At 49.6% G+C, this 21107-nt stretch overlaps 1 protein-coding gene across 1 annotated transcript; it reads left to right on the top strand.

Annotated features, from left to right (window-relative positions):
* The first annotated feature begins 1660 nt into the window (after positions 1–1660).
* On the top strand, positions 1661–19662 carry TRIM63 (tripartite motif containing 63). Its single transcript, XM_017856183.1, has 9 exons — positions 1661–1972; positions 2868–3040; positions 7936–8104; positions 8909–9004; positions 10663–10896; positions 11621–11643; positions 11945–12069; positions 16693–16764; positions 19082–19662. Exons 1-9 carry the CDS (start codon positions 1814–1816, stop codon positions 19099–19101), a joined length of 1071 nt encoding a protein of 356 aa, XP_017711672.1. The 5' UTR covers positions 1661–1813; the 3' UTR covers positions 19102–19662.
* Positions 19663–21107: the final 1445 nt, after the last annotated feature.

The raw sequence follows: 21107 nt of genomic DNA, 5'->3' as shown, positions 1-21107 counted from the left end.
CGCGCCCGGCCGGGTTTTCCTTTCTTTTCTTTTTTTTGAGAGAGAGTCTCACTCTGTCACCAGGCTAGAGTGCAGTGGCGCAATCTCAGCTCACTGTAACCTCCACTTCCTGGGTTCAAACAATTCTCCTGCCTCAGCCTCCCGAGTAGCTGGGATTACAGGCGTGTGCCATCACACCCAGCTAATTTTTGAATTTTTAGTAGAGACAGGGTTTTACCATGTTGGCCAGGCTGGTCTCAAAATCCTGACCTCATGATCCGCCCACTTCGGCCTCCCAAAGTGCTGGGATTATAGGCATGAGCCACCGCACCCGGCAGGTTTTTCTTTTCTATCTGCCTTCCTGGGCTGTGAGTTTCTTGCGGCAGGGAAACAGATCACTTATCCATTTGTCATGTTGTGATGTATATTAGTTGCCTGATGTATACTTCTACTCAGAAAAATGTCTGATGAATGAATAAAATGTCTGGCTTTGCCACTTACTTTCTTCTTTTTTTTTTTTTTTGGTTTGGTTTTGTTTTGTTTTGAGATGGAGTTTCACTCTTGTCGCCCGGGCTGGAGTGCAGTGGCGCAATCTCAGCTCACTGCAATCTCTGCCTCTTGGGTTCAAGTGATTCTCCTGCTTCAGCCTCCCGAGTAGCTGGGATTACAGGCTCGCACCACCACACCCAGTTAAGTTTTGTATTTTTAGTAGAGATGGTGTTTCACCATGTTGGCCAGGCTAGTCTCGAACTGCTGACCTCGTGATCCACCTGCCTCAGCCTCCCAAAGTGCTGGGATTACAGGTGTGAGATGCCACACCTGGCTGTCACTTACTTTCTAACTGACTTTGAATATAATCCTTTTCTTCTCTAGTCCTATTTCAAAATCTATAAGATGAGGGGACTGGACTGCGTTTCAAGGGAGGCCTTTCAGCACTGAGTGAAATAAGTGGCCAAGGGATGGAGGATGGGCAGGCTGGGGTGGGGGTCTCCACTGTCTCCAGTAAAATGCTATGCTGAGGTCTGAGGCAGAGGGATGAGCTCAGAGAGAGGGTCTGCCTGACCCTTCCGTCTAGGAGCTGCCCAGGACTCCAGAAGAGGGGATGGAATTGATTTAGGTTAGTGAGGGGTTGAGCAGGGCTGAGAGGGGGTTGGGGTCAGGAGGCTTCAACCTGGGAGGCAGAGGTTGCAGTGAGCAGAGATCGCACTACTGCACGATCCTTTCTATCTCCCTTCTTGGGCTGTGAGTTTCTCAGGGCAGGGAAACAAATCACTCATCCATCTGTCACGTTGTGATGTGTATTAGTTACCTGATGTACACTAGTACTTAGAAAAATGTTCGACATTTTCATCATAGCATTGGCTATTAACCCTTTGAATCCCAGTGGCTCACTTGCTGGGTCCTATCCCTGACCCGCTAGCCTGGTGCCGGGGGGAGACCAATTTCTGGAGGAAGCTCTGGGTACCCAGTCTTCCCCTAAGCCTGCCTCTGAACAGGCTGTTCTTGTTTATGACCCCCATCCCAGAAGAACAGCGATTGCTCATCCCTGCATGTGATTTGAGAGGGCCAGTCTTTCAGGCCTGGAGGAAACTCAAGCCCCACCAGCCGCTTGGCATCGGAATGCTCAGCTGGTCCCCTCCTGGGGCTCATGTGACCAAGATCTAGCTATAAATATCAGAGGGGCCTCAGACCAAGACAGAATTCGGGCACCAGGAGAAGAAAGCCAACAGGATCCGACCTGGTGTTTCGTGACAAAGGCAAGACGCCCCAGGTCTACTTAGAGCAAAGTCAGTAGAGGAGGCAGCTAGGCGCGGCTCTCACTCCTGCCCACAGAATGGATTATAAGTCGAGCCTGATCCAGGATGGGAACCCCATGGAGAACCTGGAGAAGCAGCTGATCTGCCCTATCTGCCTGGAGATGTTTACCAAGCCAGTGGTCATCTTGCCGTGCCAGCACAACCTGTGCCGGAAGTGTGCCAGTGACATCTTCCAGGTCAGTGCCGGGTACAGCCTCATCCAGGGGTCCCAGGTGGCTACTCGGCTTCCCTAATGAAGCCCTTCTTCTCCCTTAGCCTTCCAACTGGGACAGGCTCTTTCCCCTTTGAAGTGAACCCCTGCAGAGGCCTCTAGACAGGGCTGAGAGGGGATGGGAGGCAGCTCTGGCTGTTGCAGTTCTTCTCCATGACGCATGTTTCCCCTCCCCACCCTGCCCACAGCTCCCCCACCCCTGCCCTGAGCACTGCTGTTGACTCTCCAATCAAGAGTCAAATGCCTCAAGTGATAAGCGGGGAAGGCAGGGACAGGAGAGAGAAACCAGACCCCTGGGGCTGGAGCCAGGTCCTGGTGGCAAGAGGCCCAGAGCTTTGGGAGGAGGGTGTCGGGGAGGCAGTGGGCAGTAGAGGCATTTTCCCTTTCGAGGCTGTTCCCTACAATATGGGGACAGAAGGGGCTCCAAATCCCCAAGAAAGGAAGCGGGTAGGTGTCCTGGCTGGGAGGCAGGATGCGAGGTTCCCCTGGGACACTTTACGATATGTTCTTTCACGATATTATCTTTAAAGTAGCAGTCTTAGGAGCTTGCTCTCATTGTAATACCCATTTCATAAGTGGGCAAACTGAGGCTTAGAGAGATAAGGTTGCTTGCCCAAAATCACTCAGAGAATTAACATGACTTGAACCCAGGTCTCCTGCCTCCCCATCCTGATGACTGCTTAGCTGCGTCTCAGGTGCTCTGTGTGTGAGGACTGGTTCTCATCGCAGCCTGCGGAGCTCCAGGTCATTAGGTTTGACTGGGGTGGTTGGGACAGGCAGAGGAAAGGATAACAGGAGATTAGAAAAGGGAAGGGCTGAGGAGGGAGCCCAGGCCTCACCTTGACCTTTGCCACGTGCAGGCTGCAAATCCCTACTGGACCGGCCGGGGCAGCTCGGTATCCATGTCTGGAGGCCGTTTCCGCTGCCCCACCTGCCGCCACGAGGTGATCATGGATCGTCACGGAGTGTACGGTCTGCAGAGGAACCTGCTGGTGGAGAATATCATTGACATCTACAAACAGGAGTGCTCCAGGTCGGTTCTCATGCCTGCTGGGGGCCCATCCTCCTTCTCAGCCATGCTGTGCCCAGCTCCCCCAAGCTCCTTCCCCCTCCTTCATCTGCTCAGGATCCAGGCCTCTAGCTGGACTAGCTACACGAGCCAGTTCAGAGACAGGATTGGAGACCTATACACCCCAATTCGGCTCTCAGAATCACTCAGCGGATGGGAAGGGGTCCAGACATTAGGCTGCCCTTCCAGGCGATACCAAGACAGAGACTGGGGGAAAGATGAGATGTGAGAGGGAGAGGAAGGCCCTGGGGCCAGCTAAGTGGCTCCAGTCAGCAGAGAAAACGCCCAGTGAGAAACAGCTAGGTTGTCTATAAGGATAGCAACAGCTACCTTCCTGTGTGCCACGAGGAACTGTCAGTCACTGGGAATGCTTCATCTTAGTACCTTCCAATAACTCTGTGAATCAGGCATGACTTTATTATCCTCATTTCACAGGTGAGGAAACTGAGGCCCAAGAGGTGAAGTCAATTAGTTAAGGTTTTCCAGCTGGAAAGTGAAAGAGCTGGGAGCTGGCCCAGTCAATCTAGCTCTGAGTCTCCCTGCTAATAAAATAGCAGCTCATTCAGAAGCAGAATGTGTGAGTGGTGGAGGTTGTGCAGGGTTGGCCTTAAACTGGGGAGAGAGGGCCGGGCGTGGTGGCTCACACTCATAATCCCAACACTCTGGGAGGCCAAGGTGGGATGATTGTTTGAGGCCAGGAGTTCAAGACCAGTCAGGGCAACATAGTGAGACCCTGTTTCTACAAAGGTTAAAAACTAGCTGGGCGTGGTGGAGCATGCCTGCAGTCCCAGCTCTTCAGGAGAATTGTTGAGCCAGGGAGGTCAAGGTTGCACAGCCATGATCGTGCTACTGCACTCCAACCTGGGTGACAGAGTGAGACTATGCCTCAAACAAACAGACAAAAAAACTGGGAGGCCAGGCGCGGTGGTTCATGCCTGTAACCCCAGCACTTTGGGAGGCCAAGGTGGGTGGATCACTTGAGGTCAGGAGTTGGAGACCAGCCTGGCCAACCTGGTGAAACCCCATCTCTACTAAAAATACAAAAATTAGCCGGGCGTGGTGGCACATGCCTGTCATCCCAGCTCTTAGGAGGCTGAGGCAGGAGAATTGCCTGAACCAGGGAGATAGAGGTTGCAGTGAGCAGAGATCTTGCCACTGTACTCCAGCCTGCGTGACAGAGTGAGACTCCATTTAAACACACATACACACACACACACCCCACAAAAATTTGGGAGAGACACAGCTACAGGAAAGATCTTTACAAACCAGGACATCCTGGTAAGACTCCAGGAGTGCTGACCCCACAGCCTTTAAGGTCTAAAACCTTCACCAAGCATCTGCCTGCAGGCACTGCCCAGCCCAAAGGAAGATGACAGACCAGATCTCAGGTGAAAAAACCCTGGCCTGTGGAACTGTGCTTGCTAGTCAGCCTCTGTAACTGATGTACTGTATCATCTTGGGTAAGCCTTTAGAGTTTCATTTCCTCTGTCTGCAAACAGAAACAGTAAGATCTGTTATTGTGGCTGTCAAATAAGATATTAATGGAAAATGGTTAATGTATCAACTATTTATTGGGTACCTACTGTGTGCAGGCGCTGTACGAAGTACTTTCAGGCATTTTCCCTATCTATTTCTTATAGTAACCCGGGAAGGCATTCCCGTCTCCATTTTACCATGAGGAAACTGAAGCTCAGAGAGGACAAGAGATTTGTCCAAGACCACACAGCTAGCAAGTGGTAGAGCTAAGAAAGAGAGGGTGTGAGAATTTTCTTTTCTTTCTTTTTTTTTTCTTTGAGGCAGAGTCTTGCTGTGTCGCCTAGGCTAGAGAGCAGTGGTGCGATCTTGGCTCACTGCAATCTCTGCCTCCTGGGGTCAAGCGATTCCCCTGTCTCAGCTTCCCGTGTAGCAGGGACTACAGGCACGTGACAACGTGCCCAGCTAAGTTTTGTTTTTTAGTAGAGACAGGGTTTCACCATGTTGGCCAGGCTGGTCTCAAACTTCTGACCTCAGGTGATCTGCCCGCCTTGGCCTCCCAAAGTACTGGGATTACAGACATGCACCACCATACCCAGCTAATTTTTGTATTTTTTGTGTAGACAGGATTTCACCACGTTGGCCAGGCTGGTCTTGAACTTCTGACCTCAGGTGATCCACCCGCCTTGGCCTCCCAAAGTGCTGGCATTACAGTCGTGGGCCACCGTGCCCGGCCGGCCAGTGAATATTCTTAATTGCTGCGCTAGATTGCCTCTCATGTTGCTGGAGCGCGACACTACAAAATGCAAACATATTGTTGATCATAAGGAATAATAAAATCAATTCCACACCAATGTTAGCCCACCCAGTGCCAACCTATGAAGAGCGTGTTGTGTGTGAACCTTTGAGGCCTTTCCGCATAGTTGAATGGCAACGACAGCTGCCCTCTATTGAGGGTCTGCTCTGCGCCGGGCACTCCACATTCATTACAGACAATTTCTACCATGATTGCAGTAGCTCTGGGAGGAATCCCAGGCAAGAGAGTGAAATCACTTGTCCAGGATCACAAAAATGAATGTGGAAGAACAATCTGGATATGAACCCCGACGCCAAAGTCTAAGCTTGAGAGGGTGGGCATCTGGGAGGAACTAGACCCTCAGGCTCTTGCTTCACCTCTGCATTCCCTGCCATCCCTTTATAAGGGGATGGAGGCAGGTGGCAATGGCAGACCCCTGCCAGCATAAGGACCCTGGGGTAAAAGATGCAAAAAGACAAGCCTGGAAAGGGGTTTATTTAAGAACTTAAGAGGACAATAGAGCCCAGTGTGCAATCAGTCATGTAAGGCTGTTTGGAGGTGAGGCATTGACACTGATGGGGACAGTCACCATTTGACATTTGCAAGATGCCTGTTCTGTTCAGGGCTGGGAATCGAAGGTGGTGTTGGCTCTCAATGAGTGTATAGTCTAGCTGAAGACAGAAGACTAAAAAAATCGAATCTACACCAGGCATGGTGGTATGCACCAGTTGCAGCTACTGGGGAGGCGGAGGCAGGAGGATTGCTCAGCCCAGGAGTTCAAGGCTGCAGTGTGTCTGTGAATTGCTGCTGCACTCCAGCCTGGACAATATGGTGAGACCCTGTCTCAAAAAAAAAAAAAAAAAGGAAAGAAAAGAAAAGAAAAAAAAAAGCTGGGTGCAGGGGATCACGCCTGTAATCCCAGCACTTTGGGAGGCTAAGGTGGAAGGATCACGTGAGGCCAGGAGTTCAAGACTAGCCTGGCCAACATGGTAAAACCCCATCTTTACTAAAAATACAAAAATTAGTTGGGCATGGTGGTGCACGTCTGTAATCTCAGCTACTCAGGAGGCTGAGGTATGAGAATTGCTTGAATCCGGGAGGCGGAGGTTTCAGTGAGCTGAGATCATACCACTGCACTCCAGCCTGGGCAAAAAATCAAAAGAAAACAACAACAAAAAAATCCCCCCCAAGCCCCAGTGAATCTAGGTTAGGAAATGACTGATGTCCCAAGAGAAGCACAAATAACAGGTTGGAGGTCTCAAGGAAGAAAGGTAGTTCTAAGCATATATGTTATAGGAGAAAATAAAGGAAGACACTTGGGCCTTTGGAAGCATCTCTGGACTAGAAGTCAGGCTTGTGCTGGGCTGTTGGACAGCCCTGGGCTACCCACTCACCAGTCACCATGACATGGGGCATACACACTGCTCCTTCTCTGAGCCTCAGGGGCGACCTCATGACTCAGAGAGTGTCAGAGGTTTATCCAAGGCCACACAGCTAGAAAGTGATGAAGCTAAGAGAAAGAGAGGGTATGACTGACTCTGTGGAAATATTCTTTTTTTTAAAAAAATATTTTTTTATGGAGAATCTTAAGAAATTCAAGACGGTGAATATTATTGACTTCTATGCTAGTTATTGATTTATTCTTTCTTTTTTTTTTCTTTGAGACGGAGTTTTACTCTTGTTGCCCAGGCTGGAGTGCAATGGTGCAATCTCGGCTCACCGCAACTTCTGCCTCCTGGGTTCAAGTGATTCTCCTGCCTCAGCCTCCCGAGTAGCTGGTATTACAGGTGCATGCCACCATGCCCAGTTAATTTTTTGTATTTTTAGTAGAGACACGGTTCATCATATTGGTCAGGCTGGTCTCAAACTCCTGACCTCAGGTGATCCTCCCACCTCGGCCTCCCAAAGTACTGGGATTACAGACGTGAACCACTACGCCCAGCGTTATTGATTTATTCTTTCTACCTTTGTTTAATTACCATCTCCTCTATGCCAGGCACTGTACAGTGTAGGCTCGGGGTGAAGAAAACAAGTAAGTTTCCCTACCTTGATGGAGGTTACAGTCTGGTGGATTAAATATAGAATTAAATGAGGCAATCAGTATAAATTTCTTAGCTCAGAGCCCAGTCTGCAGTAACCAAAGCTAAAGTGACTATAATTAGAGCAATTGAACTCTAGCCTCCTCTGCCCTTACTTGCTGTATGACCTTGCACAAGTCAATTCACTTTTCTGGAGCCCAGTTTCCTCTTCTCTAAAACATCTCCAGGATGTTTTTCTGGAATTCTATGGCCCTTTCTGTGTCCTTTACAGTGGCAGAGCCTCAGGCTAACTCCATCTTAGGATGTGGGGACAGATTTGGTGTCATTGGCTTCCCAAGTCCTTGATCCCCAGAGGATGAAAAGATTTTAGGGCAACACTGAGAACCCAGGGCATAAATCTGGAGATTCACAGACACACTGCAGCCTTGAACTCCTGGGCTGAGCAATCCGCCCGCCTCAACCTCCCCAGTAACTGCGACTGGTGCGTTGGAGCTGGGGAGGGGGGTGCAGGACACAGGACCCCCATGACTTGTGACTGTTCTCCACTGCAGTCGGCCGCTGCAGAAGGGCAGTCACCCCATGTGCAAGGAGCACGAAGATGAGAAAATCAACATCTACTGTCTCACGTGTGAGGTGCCCACCTGCTCCATGTGCAAGGTGTTTGGGGTCCACAAGGCCTGCGAGGTGGCCCCATTGCAGAGTGTCTTCCAGGGACAAAAGGTACTGGCTCCAGCCACTTTTATCCCCAGCCTGGGCTGCTGGGCACGGCCTGATGATTCAGGAGGCAGATTTGATCCCTGTAGATCTGCTGATCCAGCCTTTCAGGAATAGTCCCTCTGGAGGGACTTCCCAGGCCACAGGGACAGCAGCCCTGGCCTTCCTTGGGGGAGGAAGCTGAGCTCATGGTTATACTTAGAGCCACTCGAGAGCACCTGGCTGTGGCCAGAGGGGAGCGGTCAGATGCCCCAGCCAGGCCACTGGGGTCCTCTCGGGCCACGGCTTCTCCATCCCCCAGACACCTCTTCCTATGCCTCTCACCTCTTCTCCTAGACTTCACATTCCCCAGCAGCAGGAGGCAGCTCAGAGCCTTCTCCCTGGGGCCCTGGGCCTGTGGAGGCCTGCCACCCTGTCCGTGCAGTAACCAGTAGCCACCCCCTTTCCATACTCTCTCTTCCCCACTCCGTACTCTTCTCTAGGTCTCTGTCTTCTAGACGTCTCCGACTCTATTTCTTTTTTTCCCCCTTCTTTCTTAGAAACAAGCCCCTCCTCTGTCAGTTCCTTGCTGTGTGTTTTGGGCAGCTCACTTGCCTGCTGTTGGCCTCATCTGTAAAATAAGGGGTGCAGTATCTTTCTAATATCCTCTGCTCTGAAGTTGAGCAGTACCCGAAAGAGGGGCCAGATCCCTACTGGAGGCTCTTTCTAGCACAGAGGGGAGGGAGGGAGCCACGTTGCTGCCATGCCCCGGTGGGTAGGCCTTGAGGCTATTTGTATCTCTCCTCTCCTGATCCCCACAACCCCATCTAGACTGAACTGAATAACTGTATCTCCATGCTGGTGGCGGGGAATGACCGTGTGCAGACCATCATCACTCAGCTGGAGGACTCCTGTCGAGTGACCAAGGTGAGGGGACAGAATAATTCTGCCTGGGGGTTTGGAGCTTTCCGGGGCAGCCTGGTCTCTGGGGAAGGCTCACCCATGGGTTGTGGCTAAAGGTTGGGGCCTGGAGCCTGGGGAGTCAAGCAGGAATGGCAAGGGAGGGACTAATCCATTCACTCACTCTCTCAACAAATGCTTCTTAAGCACAGCTGTGTGTCCGGCCCCACCCGAGATGTGGGGGACGGAGGAATGAACCAGACAGACATGGTCCCTGAACTCAGGGAGTGTCCCATCAATAGTTCTCAGTATTTATTCAGCACAAATCGTTTTCAGAGCACAATTCTTTCCTATAGACCAACACTTCCCAAACTTTAAAGTGCATGAAAATCACCCTGGGATCATGTTGAAATTCAGGTTCTGATTCAGTCAGTTTGGAATGAGGCATAAGAGCTGCATTTCTAGCCAGTTCCCAGGATTTGCCCAAGCTGCTGGGTCCACGGACCACATTTTGAGTAGTGAGACTGTTGAGAGCAGAATGGAACTTTTCTATCCCTGAAGAAAGCTTCCACGATTTTCCATGTTCACTTGGGGTAGGGACCTGGAGATGAGATGAGGGGAAGGGTTCGTCATAATTGCTAGTGGACGAAGAGTTGGGTGAAGGGTAGGAAGGAGGGGAACATTCTGATCACCCATGAGAGGCTCCCGGGTCTGACTATTGTCATAGTCAGACCCCATAGATGCTATTGTCACACCCATTTTACAGAAAAGAACATAGAAGGGAGCATCAGTTGAGGAGGGTGCTAGGAAACGAGCTGTTTTTCCACCTCTCCTAGGACCAAATGATGCAGAGCTTCCTGAATCCAGTCTTGGTCTTGAAAGGGAGGGAAGAGTGTGATCTGAGACATACGGGAGGCCCAGGAAACTGAATGGAAGCAAATACATTAATTTGCTGAAGGTCACAAAGCTAAAAGGGAAACACAGCTAAAAGGCAACGGAGAGCTGGGCGCAGTGGCTGATGCCTGTAATCCCAGCACTTTGGGAGGCCAAGGTGGGCGGACCATGAGGTCAGGAGATCGAGACCATCCTGGCCAACATGGTGAAACCCCATCTCTACTAAAATATACAAAAATTAGCCAGGCTTGGTGGCGCGCCTGTAATCCCAGCTACTCAGGAGCCTGAGGCAGGAGAATCGCTTGAACCTGGGAGATAGAGGTTGCGGTGAGCCGAGATTGCACCACTGCACTCCAGCCTGGGTGACAGAGCGAGACTCCGTCTCAAAAAAAAAAAAAAGGTGAAAGAGAGGGCAGATCCCACGTTGGTGACTGTTGCATTGGTCTGAGAAGCGATGCTCCAATGACCAGCTAAGGCTGGGGGACAGGGGGAGGGTGCAGGAACAAGGAAGAATTTGTTGTGTCATGTGGCCCTAGAGCCTCTATTTTGGAAGAAGGGGCTAGCTGTTTTTCAAGGCATCAGCCTCCAAATATCACTGGTGTACTAAGTAGCTGTGAGGCCAGATGAGTGTTTTCTTCTTGTTAAGCCTTTGTGTCATCTTCTGTAGTGTGGGGATGTATGTAGTGAGATCTGTTCTAGCTTTAGATTCCTTGCTACTGTACCAGGAAGGGAGTTTAGCAGACAGGGAGTAAGGACCCTACAGAATGTGACTGCAAGACTTCCGTCCTCAGGAGAACAGTCACCAGGTAAAGGAAGAGCTGAGCCAGAAGTTTGACACGCTGTATGCAATCCTGGATGAGAAGAAAAGTGAGTTGCTGCAGCGGATCACGCAGGAGCAGGAGGAAAAGCTCAGCTTCATCGAGGCCCTCATCCAGCAGTACCAGGAGCAGCTGGACAAGTCCACAAAGCTGGTGGAGACAGCCATCCAGTCCCTGGATGAGCCTGGGGGAGCCACCTTCCTCTTGGTGAGCAGGACTAGAAGGGTCTGGGTGGGGTCAGTTCAACTTGACAGCTCTAAGGTTCCAGTTATACTTCTCCACTGACCACCCATGGGCCCTTGGAAAAGCCATTTAAACCTCTGTGAGCCTCAGTTTCCTCATCTGTCAAATGGGCATGTAACACCCCCACCTTCCTCTTACTGATTTTATGATGATCAAATAGGAGGATGTTTATGAAATGACTTTGTAAGCTGCAAAATACAGTGTCCCATCTACGGACTATTAATTGAGCCCCTACTGTAGGCCAGGCACTGAGGTGGAAGACAAGGAGATAAACCAGACACAGCCCTGCCCTCAAAGAGCTTGTTGGGGAGGACAGAAAAGGCTCAGTTATAAGACTTCATAGTTTAGTTCAATAAAAATGTTCTGGGCTTCTACTGTGGGCCAGGCTTTGTGCTAGACATTGGGTATGAAAAGGTGGTTAGCACTGGGGAGTTCAGGGTTTAGGAGTTTTTGGATTGATACCCCTAGAATCCAAGCTTACTGTCAAGAGAATGGGTCCTAGGGTGATGACTAAGACCTGTACAGACCACAGACAGAGGGAAAAGTTCCAAATTCTGCTTCGTTTGGGGTGGGGAGCAGGTCACAACTGTGCTAGGGAATGGCACCAAATGTCCCGTCACTGGTTTTGCTGACTTCCTCGGGTTACCTCTTCTGCGGTCCTAATCCTTTGTTCTCTCTTCCCTTGCAGACTGCCAAGCAGCTCATCAAAAGGTCAGTGTCTCCCCAGAGGCTATGATCCAGGCCCCTAGTTCCCACCAGGACCTCTGTCCAGGAAGCCTCCTCCTGGGCATTAGGTCTGCTGGCAGGGTCTAACTCTAGGCTGACTTCCCTGACCCTTTGCATCCCTGACTTTTTGGGCCACTCATTGTGCTTAAGATTGGAGAGAAAATATTCCATCCCTCCAGGGGAGCCTCTGGGTAGAAGCCCTGGGCGTGGGCAAGGCATGTGCCCTCTCCTTCCTGCACTGAGCCCCAGAGATCTCATCCTGCCTCTCTCTCTGTCTCCCCCACAGCATTGTGGAAGCTTCCAAGGGCTGCCAGCTGGGAAAGACAGAGCAGGGCTTTGAGAACATGGACTTCTTTACTTTGAATTTAGAGCACATAGCAGATGCCCTGAGAGCCATCGACTTTGGAACAGGTAAAGGAGGTGGTGGTGCCACTTGTCTATTTGCCTGCCTGATCCCTGGAAACCAGCATCCCTCCCACTGAGCCCCATGGGTAGGCAGATACACTCATAAAGATCCCCAGGTATCAATCAAATTCATACAGCCAACTTCTAGCCGGCTGTGGTGGCTCATGCCTGTAATCCCAGCACTTTGGGAGGCCAAGGTGGGTGGATCATTTGAGGTCAGGAGTTTGAGACAAGCCTGACCAACACAGTGAAACCTCGTCTCTACTAAAAATACAAAAATTAGCCGGACGTGGTGGCACATGCCTGTAAATTCCAGCTACTTGGGAAGCTGAGGAAGGAGAATCGGTTGAATCCAGGAGGTAGTGGTTGCAGCGAGCCAAGATCGTGCCACTGCACTCCAGCCTGGGCAACAGAGCCAGCCAGACTCCGTCTCAAAAAAAAAAAAATCATATAGTCACCTTCTAGATGAGCCCAGAGCCTAGCACAGTGCTTGGTGCAGAATTCCTGCTTCATAAATTACATAATGGATCCATGGCAGGGAGGCCTCTTGGGGCAGTAGAAATAATATGGCCTCTGGAATCAGACAGTCCTGAGTTTAAATCCTGGGCCTGCCATTTGTTTATTATCTGTGTGACCTTTGGTAAGCCCCCCTTCTGCCTGAGTTTTATTTTCTAATTTAAAAAATCAAGTTAGAAGTGAGCCCTCTAATAATGACCAACTCATGGTGTTGTTGCAAAAAATCAGATATTGATGCAGAAAGGTCCTGTAGAGTCCTAAAGATATACTAGTCATTGCCTAAAGGTAGTCTTAGCTTCAGCTTCTTCTTCTTTTTTTTTTTTTAAGACAGAGTCTTGCTCTGTCACCCAGGCTGGAGTACAGTGGCACAATCTCGGCTCACTGCAAGCTCCACCTCCCGAGTTTACGCCATTCTCCCGCCTCAGCCTCCCAAATAGCTGGGACTACAGGCGCCCGCCACCACACCCGGCTAATTTTTTTTTGTATTTTTAGTAGAGACAGGGTTTCACCATAGCCAGGATGGTCTTGATCTCCTGACCTCGTGATTCACCAGCCTCGGCCTCCGAAAGTGCTGGGATTACAGGCGTGAGCCACCGCGCCCGGCCAGCTTCAGCTTCTTCTTTTTTTGAGATGGAGTCTTGCTCTGTCGCCCAGACTAGAGTGCAGTGGCGCGATCTCAGCTCACTGCAAGCTCCGCCTTCCGGGTTCACGCCACTCTCCTCCCTCAGCCTCCTGAGTAGCTGGGACTACAGGCGCCCGCCACCTCACCTGGCTAGTTTTTTGTATTTTTTAGTAGAGACGGGGTTTCACCATGTTAGCCAGGATGGTCTTGATCTCCTGACCTCGTGATCCGCCCGTCTCGGCCTCCCAAAGTGCTGGGATTACAGGCTTGAGCCACCGCGCCCGGCTCAGCTTCAGCTTCTTAATGCTATCACCTATGATACTCAGGCACCTTAATTTATCAACATCATGTTTTCATTTCTGTTTATAATTACCTTCCATAAAGTGCCTATAATAATTGTAACAATGCAATCATAACAATAATAGGGGTGAAAATAATAAGAGAAATGAAGAAACTGAATGGAAGCAAAAATGTTAATCTGCTGAAGGTCGCACAGCTAAAAGGGAAACACAGCTAAAACGCAACAGAGAAGGAGAGGGCAGATCCTACATTGCCGACTGTTGCCTTGGTCTGAGAGATTGTGCTCCAATGAACAGCTGAGGCTGGGAGACAGGGGGAGGGTGAAGGAACGAGGAAGAACTACAAATGGACTGGCATGGGAAAGAGAAGAGCTTCCTGACACCTCCTGTGTCGCTCTCTTGCAAACCTTCAGTATCTGGTGCTAAGTCTGTTTTCAGAGCTCCAAATATACCCCATAGGTAAGGACAAAATACATCCCAAAACAGAGATACCAATGGACTTGGGGACATCCACTGCTGCAGATGAGCTGCTCCACTGTCAGCTTCCCTAAGCTAAGACATTCAAGAGTGGGTATGCCGGGCACAGTGGCTCACACCTGTAATCCCAGCACTTTGGAGCCTGAGGCAGGTGGATCACCTGAGGTCGGGAGTTCCAGACCAGCCTGACCAACACAGAGAAACCTCGTCTCTGCTAAAAGTACAAAATTATCTGGGCATGGTGGCGCATGCCTGTAATCCCAGCTACTCGGGAGGCTGAGGCAGGAGAATCGCTTGAACCTGGAAGATGGAGATTGCAGTGAGCTGAGATCATGCTATTGTACTCCAGCCTGGGCAACACGAGTGAAACTCTGTCTCCAATAAAAAAAAAAAAAAAGATATTCAAGAGTGGGTCATACGTTGTGAACATAACATTGTGAAGTCCTCCACTTCATAGTCTCCCTGAGCCTCAGTTTCTCCACAAGTAAAATGAAGAGAGTACCAACAGTCACCAGTTACTGAATATTCTGTATGTCCTAGGCACTAAGCTCTTAACATAAGTTTTATCATTTAACACAACTTTATGGGATAGATTCTGTTACCATTTCTATTTTGTAGTTGAGGGAACTTAAAGCTCAGAGAGGGTAAGCCACTTGTTCAAGGCCACACAGCTGGCAAGTAGCCCATGCAGATTCTAGAGGGCCATTTGGCTTGCAAAACTCTTGTGAGGATTTTATAAGATGGTACAGATTCAACACTTAGCACACTACTTGGCACATAGTAAGTACTCAGCAACTGCTATTAAGAGTTGTCATTGTGATAATGATTAAACAGCAGAACTCCCTGGGTTATATTCTGATCCCAGTTACTTGGCTGGAATTGTGGTTGTCATTGTGGAGATTTTTTCTTTTTTTTTTTTTTTTTGAGATGGAGTCTCACTCTGTCACCCACGCTGGAGTGCAGTGGTATGATCTTGGCTCACTGCAAGCTCCACCTCCCAGGTTGATGCCATTCTCCTGCCTCAGCCTCCCTAGTAGCTGGGACTACAGGCGCCCGCCACCACGCCCGGCTGATTTTCTATATTTTTAGTAGAGATGGAGTTTCACCATGTTAGCCAGGATGGTCTTGATCTCCTGACCTCATGATCCGCCCACCTCGGCCTCCCAAAGTGCTGGGATTATAGGCATGAGCTACTGTGCCTGGCCCTTTTTTTTTTTTTTTTTTTTTTTTTGAGAGGGAGTTTTGCTCTTGTAGCCCAGGCTGGAGTACAATGGCGTGATCTTGGCTCACTACAACCTCCGCCTGCTGGGTTCAAGTGATTCTCCTGCCTCAGTCTCCCAAGTAGCTAGGATTACAGGTGCACACCATCACGCTCGGCTAACTTTTCATATTTTTAGTAGAGACAGGGTTTTACCATGTTGGCCAGTCTGGTCTTGAACTCCTGACCTCAGATGATCCTACTGCCTCAGCCTCCCAAAGTGCTAGGATTACAAGCGCGAGCGACCAAGCCTGGCCTGGAGATACACTTGACAAATGTTCTGACTCTGTGGTGGCCCCTTCAGGGCCCCAAAAGATTAAGGAGGTGGCTTGGGAGAGGAGCGGGGAAGGGAGATGTTCCCTGTTAAAGCTTGACGGTGACATCTCAGGATGAAAAAGTGGGGACATGAGTTGCAGCTCAGNGGTCCGGGCCCGTTTTTTTTTTTTTTTTTTTTTGAGAGGGAGTTTTGCTCTTGTAGCCCAGGCTGGAGTACAATGGCGTGATCTTGGCTCACTACAACCTCCGCCTGCTGGGTTCAAGTGATTCTCCTGCCTCAGTCTCCCAAGTAGCTAGGATTACAGGTGCACACCATCACGCTCGGCTAACTTTTCATATTTTAGTAGAGACAGGGTTTTACCATGTTGGCCAGTCTGGTCTTGAACTCCTGACCTCAGATGATCCTACTGCCTCAGCCTCCCAAAGTGCTAGGATTACAAGCGCGAGCGACCAAGCCTGGCCTGGAGATACACTTGACAAATGTTCTGACTCTGTGGTGGCCCCTTCAGGGCCCCAAAAGATTAAGGAGGTGGCTTGGGAGAGGAGCGGGGAAGGGAGATGTTCCCTGTTAAAGCTTGACGGTGACATCTCAGGATGAAAAAGTGGGGACATGAGTTGCAGCTCAGTCACTGTCCCTCTGGTGCTTAGCTTCAGGGAGCAGAGGTGGCTCCAGAAGTGCTTCCCTGTCATGTCCACCCTCCCCTCCACAGGCTAAGGAATGAGGAAAATGGGACAGAGGCTGCTGAACAAGCAGATCTCATAGGCTGCGTAGCTTCCTTCAAGACAAGGACTCTGATCCCTGAGGATCGAGGAGGATTTTTTCTCCCCAGGCGATGTTTATCTGCCTACCTGAGAGATGTGCAGAAGCACAGAGTGTGCTTCCTCAGAGCCCCTCTCTGGTCACAGGCAGAGTGGGTGATAGAAGCTGCTGTGCCTGGAACAAGGAAGTGTCTTGAGCCCGGCTCCCTGGGACAGAGTGCGGGGGATTGCAGGAGCAGAGCCTCTGTGCAGCGTGGGTCTGGCAAGCCCATCACCTGCCAGACCACTGCCATCTGTGTGTGGCCGTTTGACCCAACTGGGCACAGGAAGGGATTTAGATGGTGCTTTCTCTTCCCTGGTTCTTCTTCAAGTAACTCCTCAAGGAACTGGCCCCATCCTAATACAAGTGTTTTTTGTCACAGATGAGGAAGAGGAAGAATTCATTGAAGAAGAAGATCAGGAAGAGGAGGACTCCACAGAAGGGAAGGAGGAAGGTAAGAAATTCATCTACCTCCATTCCTTCATTCCTTCACTCATTCCACAACAACCTGAGGTACCTACTATATACAAAGCACTGTGTTAGACACTGGGAATGACGCTGAGACCTGTTCCCAGCATGTGCTTTAAACCTATTGAGGGTAAAGTCCTGTTCTCTTTACCCTTAGAGAAGAAAAAATTCCCCAAACTATTCATAATAAAATGCTCCCATTTCACATCTAAACGATCTGCTTAAATGGAAAGCATTATGGCACAGCAGAGGGAAAAGATGGGGGCTCATGAGCTAGGCTGGGCCCATTGAGATGCTTTGTTTGGCCAGCACTGTGTTTAAATTAAAAAAAAAAAAATTACTTGTTTGCCAGGCACAGGGGCTCATGCCTGTAATCCCACCACTTTGGGAGGCCAAGGCCAGCCTGGCCAACATGATGAAACCCTGTCTCTACTAAAAATACAAAAAATTAGCCGAATTTGGTGGCAGGTGCCTGTAGTCCCAGCTACTCAGGAGGCTGAGGCAGGAGAATCACTTGAACCTGGGAGGTGGAGGTGGCAGTGAGCCGAGATCGTGTTACTGCGCTCCAGCCTGGGTGACAAGAATGAGACTCCATCTCAAAAAAAAAAAAAAAATCACTTGCTGGCTATATGTGGTGGCACATGCCTATAATCCCAGCACTTTGGGAGGCTGAGGCGGGAGGATTGCTTGAGACCTGGAGTTTGGGACCAGCCTGGTCAACACAGCAAGTCCTCATCTTTACAAAAAAAAAATTAAAAATTAGCCAGGCGTGGTGGTACATATGTGTAGTCCTAGCTACTCAGAAGGCTGAGACTGGAGGATCACTTGAGCCCAGGAGGTAGAGGCTGCAGTGAGCTATGATTGCACCACTGCACTCCTGCCTGGGCACCAGAGAAGGACACTACGCTGTCTCTTAAAAAGAAAAAATTAATTGCTAACATTTTTTTTTTTTTTTTTTTTTGAGACGGAGTCTCACTCTGTCGCCGGGGCTGGAGTGCAGTGGCCGGATCTCAGCTCACTGCAAGCTCCGCCTCCCGGGTTCACGCCATTCTCCTGCCTCAGCCTCCCGAGTAGCTGGGACTACAGGCGCCCGCCACCTCGCCCGGCTAGTTTTTTGTATTTTTTAGTAGAGACGGGGTTTCACCGTGTTAGCCAGGATGGTCTCGATCTCCTGACCTTGTGATCCGCCCGTCTCGGCCTCCCAAAGTGCTGGGATTACAGGCTTGAGCCACCGCGCCCGGCCAATTGCTAACATTTTTTAAATTAGGTTTTTTTTTTTAAGAAAAAGGAGATTTCAACTAAGAATCTGCATTTTCACCTTCTTGTGAAAGTTTAGAAAAAGCAAACAATGCTGGACTTGAACTTCCCTGTAGTTCCAGAGTGCTGGCTCTGGGCAGTGGCTCTCCCCTTTAAAGGGGACATGCTGGTGCGGTGGCTCATGCCTGTAATCCTAGCACTTTGGGAGGCCGAGCCGGGCAGATCACCTGAGGTCAGGAGTTTGACACCAGCCTGGCCAACATGGTGAAACCCCGTCACTACTAAAAATACAAAAACTAGCCAGGCATGGTGATGGGCACCTGTAATCCCAGCTACTTGGGAGCCTGAGGCAGGAGAATCACTTGAACCCCGGGGGGCGGAGCTTGCAGTGAGCCGAGATCACACCACTTCACTCCAGCCTGGGTGAAACCGTGAAACTCTGTCTCAAAAAAAAAAAAAAAAAGAGAAAAGAAAATGGGACATGCCCTTGCCAGTTTGCTCAGCCCCACCACCATCAATTCTGCTTGCTTCACTCATTCATGTTTTCTGCTAGCCCCTTGTAGGTATCTGAGTTTGCCAGCCTGGCAGAGTTTGATTAGAAGCCTGGGTTCTGAATTGCAGCAGCTCACAATTTCTCTGAGTCTTGGGCTACTCATCTGTGTACAGGGGCATAACAGTACTGACATCAAAAGGTTGTAGTTGGGAGTAAATAAGATAATCATTTAGCACAGTATCTGGTGCATAGGAAGGACATTTGCTAATAAGCACATGCTTGCAAATGTTATTTTTCAAACCACAGGTACTGAAACTAAACTCCAATCCAGTTGAAAACTATAGGGTAGTCTTTTGGAGTTCTGTACTGATGTACAATCCATAATGTTTGGGCAGCTAAGTTCTATTTTGGTTTTAAAAGGAAGAGACCAGGAGGAATTGGAATTTGATGTTTTATTCAAACTCCTGTTTGAATAAACAATAGCTTGGTAAGCCTTGGATCCTCCTGAGTCTCTGTCTCACCACGTGCCTCTGTGTCGTTTTCTTCATTTCAGGCATTTCAGGACACCAGTAAGGAGCTGGATGAATGAGAGACCCCCCGGTGCAGAGAGACTGGAGAGGGTGGAGAGGGGCCCAGCGGCCTTGGTGACAGGCCCAGGTGGGAGGGGTTGGGGCCCCTGGAGGGGCAATGGGGAGGTAATGTCTTCTCTCTGCTCAGAGAGCAGGGACTAGGGTAGGACCCTCACTGCTGCATCCAGCAGACACTGAACCAGAATTGAAAATGTGCTTGAAACAATCACACAGGACACTTTTCTACATTGGTGCAAAATGGAATATTTTGTACATTTTTAAAATGTGATTTTTGTATATACTTGTATATGTATGCCAATTTGGTGCTTTTTGTAAAGGAACTTTTGTATAATAATGCCTGGTCGTTGGGTGACCTGCGATTGTCAGAAAGAGGGGAAGGAAGCCAGGGTAATATAGCTGCCCACTTCCTTTCCTGAGCAGGAGGACGGGGTAGCACTCACAGGGACGATGTGCTGTATTTCAGTGCCTAGCCCAGACATATGGGGTGGTAACTGAGTTTGTGTTATATGTTGTTTTAATAAATGCACAATGTTCTCTTCCTGTTCTTCAAAGGAGCCGGGGTTTCATTCAGCTTTTTTTCCTGGAGATGAGGGTTGGGTGTGAATGAAAAGGACCCCCGGTAGGAGGCAATGGCAGGGCTAGGCTTAGGTCCCAGTAAAGGAGTTCTTGACACCACCATTTCCCAATGTGGACTCCATGGAAAGCCAGCCCTGAGCTGGTCCTTCAAGAACAGGTTCAACATGTTGTTCCTCTGGTTCTCCAGAAAACAGAGCCTGAGGCAAAGTTTAAATGCTTTAGTTGCAGGTTATAGGGACTTCCCCGTGCCCACTGAAGGTTCACTGAGAATCATCAACAAGAGGCAGAATAAGGCTGGGCAGGTGCAGTGGCTCATGCCTGTAATCCCAGCACTTTGGGCGGCCGAGGCAGGTGGATCACCTGAGGTCAGGAGTTCCAGACCACCCTGACCAACATGGTAAAGCCCCATCTCTACTAAAAATACAAAATTAGTTGGGCATGGTGGCGCATGCCTGTAATCCCAGCTACTTGGGAGGCTGAGGCATGAGAATCACTTGAACTCAGGAGGCGGAGGTTGCAGTGAGCCAAGATTGCACCACTGCACTCCAGCCTGGGCAACAAGAGTGAAACTCCGTCTCAAAAAATAAAAAAATAAAAAAAAAAAGAGGCAGATTAATAGGAGAAAAGGCACAGAAATACACAAAGTTATTTGACCGTGGTTGTATGAGATACAGGAGCCTTCAGAATGAGGACCCAAAGATGCAGGAGAAACTGTCCATTTTTAGGCTTCAGTTCAACAAAGTATGGACGGCCATGTAAAAATACGATTGGAAAAAAGAGCCTGATCTAATGCTGATAGACTGAGTGGGGAACCCAGCGAGGCCTGTCTGTCGAGATTCTTTTCAGTCTCTCTGTGCAGCATTCCTTCCTTCCTCATATGGGGCAGGACTCTCTCTGGATGGGGGTCTTCTGACCTGCAGTCAGACAAAGGTCAAATAATTTCCTATGGCCAGTTTTACACAGAAAGAAAGGGGAAAATTAGAATAATATTTTAGGTTTTACGGCAGGTTTTGGGGAAGAGGGATTGTAGTTTTACGGCTAGCCTTGGGGAGAATAAGGAACCAGAGACAGGAGGGCAGGAGAAGGTCAGAGAGAAATGTTTGCTTCCGAGGGAGGCCTTCATTTTGGGGTATTGTTTTCTGAGACCCTACAAGGTACACTCCCGAGGCCAACAGAGAGAAGGAAAATGGAAGCGAGGCAGGCAAGGAGGGAAGCAAGTACAAGGCGTTGCGTGACTGAGCTGGCCACAGCTTCACCAAAGACTGGGCTGGCTGCTTAGTCATGTGAGATGTTTCCACAGGCCATAAAGAACAGAACATGATTCAAAGTCCTTCATTTGAGAGAAGAAAAGAAAGAAATGTGTCTGCTGGCTCCTTCCTGTCTCCCGCCTTCCATACTGTTCATTCTACCTTG

Source organism: Rhinopithecus bieti, unplaced genomic scaffold, assembly GCF_001698545.2.
Source record: "Rhinopithecus bieti isolate Rb0 unplaced genomic scaffold, ASM169854v2 scaffold_41644, whole genome shotgun sequence".
Taxonomy (NCBI): domain Eukaryota; kingdom Metazoa; phylum Chordata; class Mammalia; order Primates; family Cercopithecidae; genus Rhinopithecus; species Rhinopithecus bieti.
Note: the sequence above shows the minus strand (reverse complement) of the source record. Positions and strands in the feature narration are given on the sequence as shown.

Bases quoted from the DNA above. Each gene is read 5' to 3' on its own strand.
- TRIM63 (XM_017856183.1), top strand. From the start codon at position 1,814: ATGGATTATAAGTCGAGCCTGATCCAGGATGGGAACCCCATGGAGAAC. The intron at 8,105-8,908 runs GTACTGGCTCCA...AACCCCATCTAG, and splicing joins GTGTCTTCCAGGGACAAAAG to ACTGAACTGAATAACTGTAT. The intron at 9,005-10,662 runs GTGAGGGGACAG...TTCCGTCCTCAG, and splicing joins ACTCCTGTCGAGTGACCAAG to GAGAACAGTCACCAGGTAAA.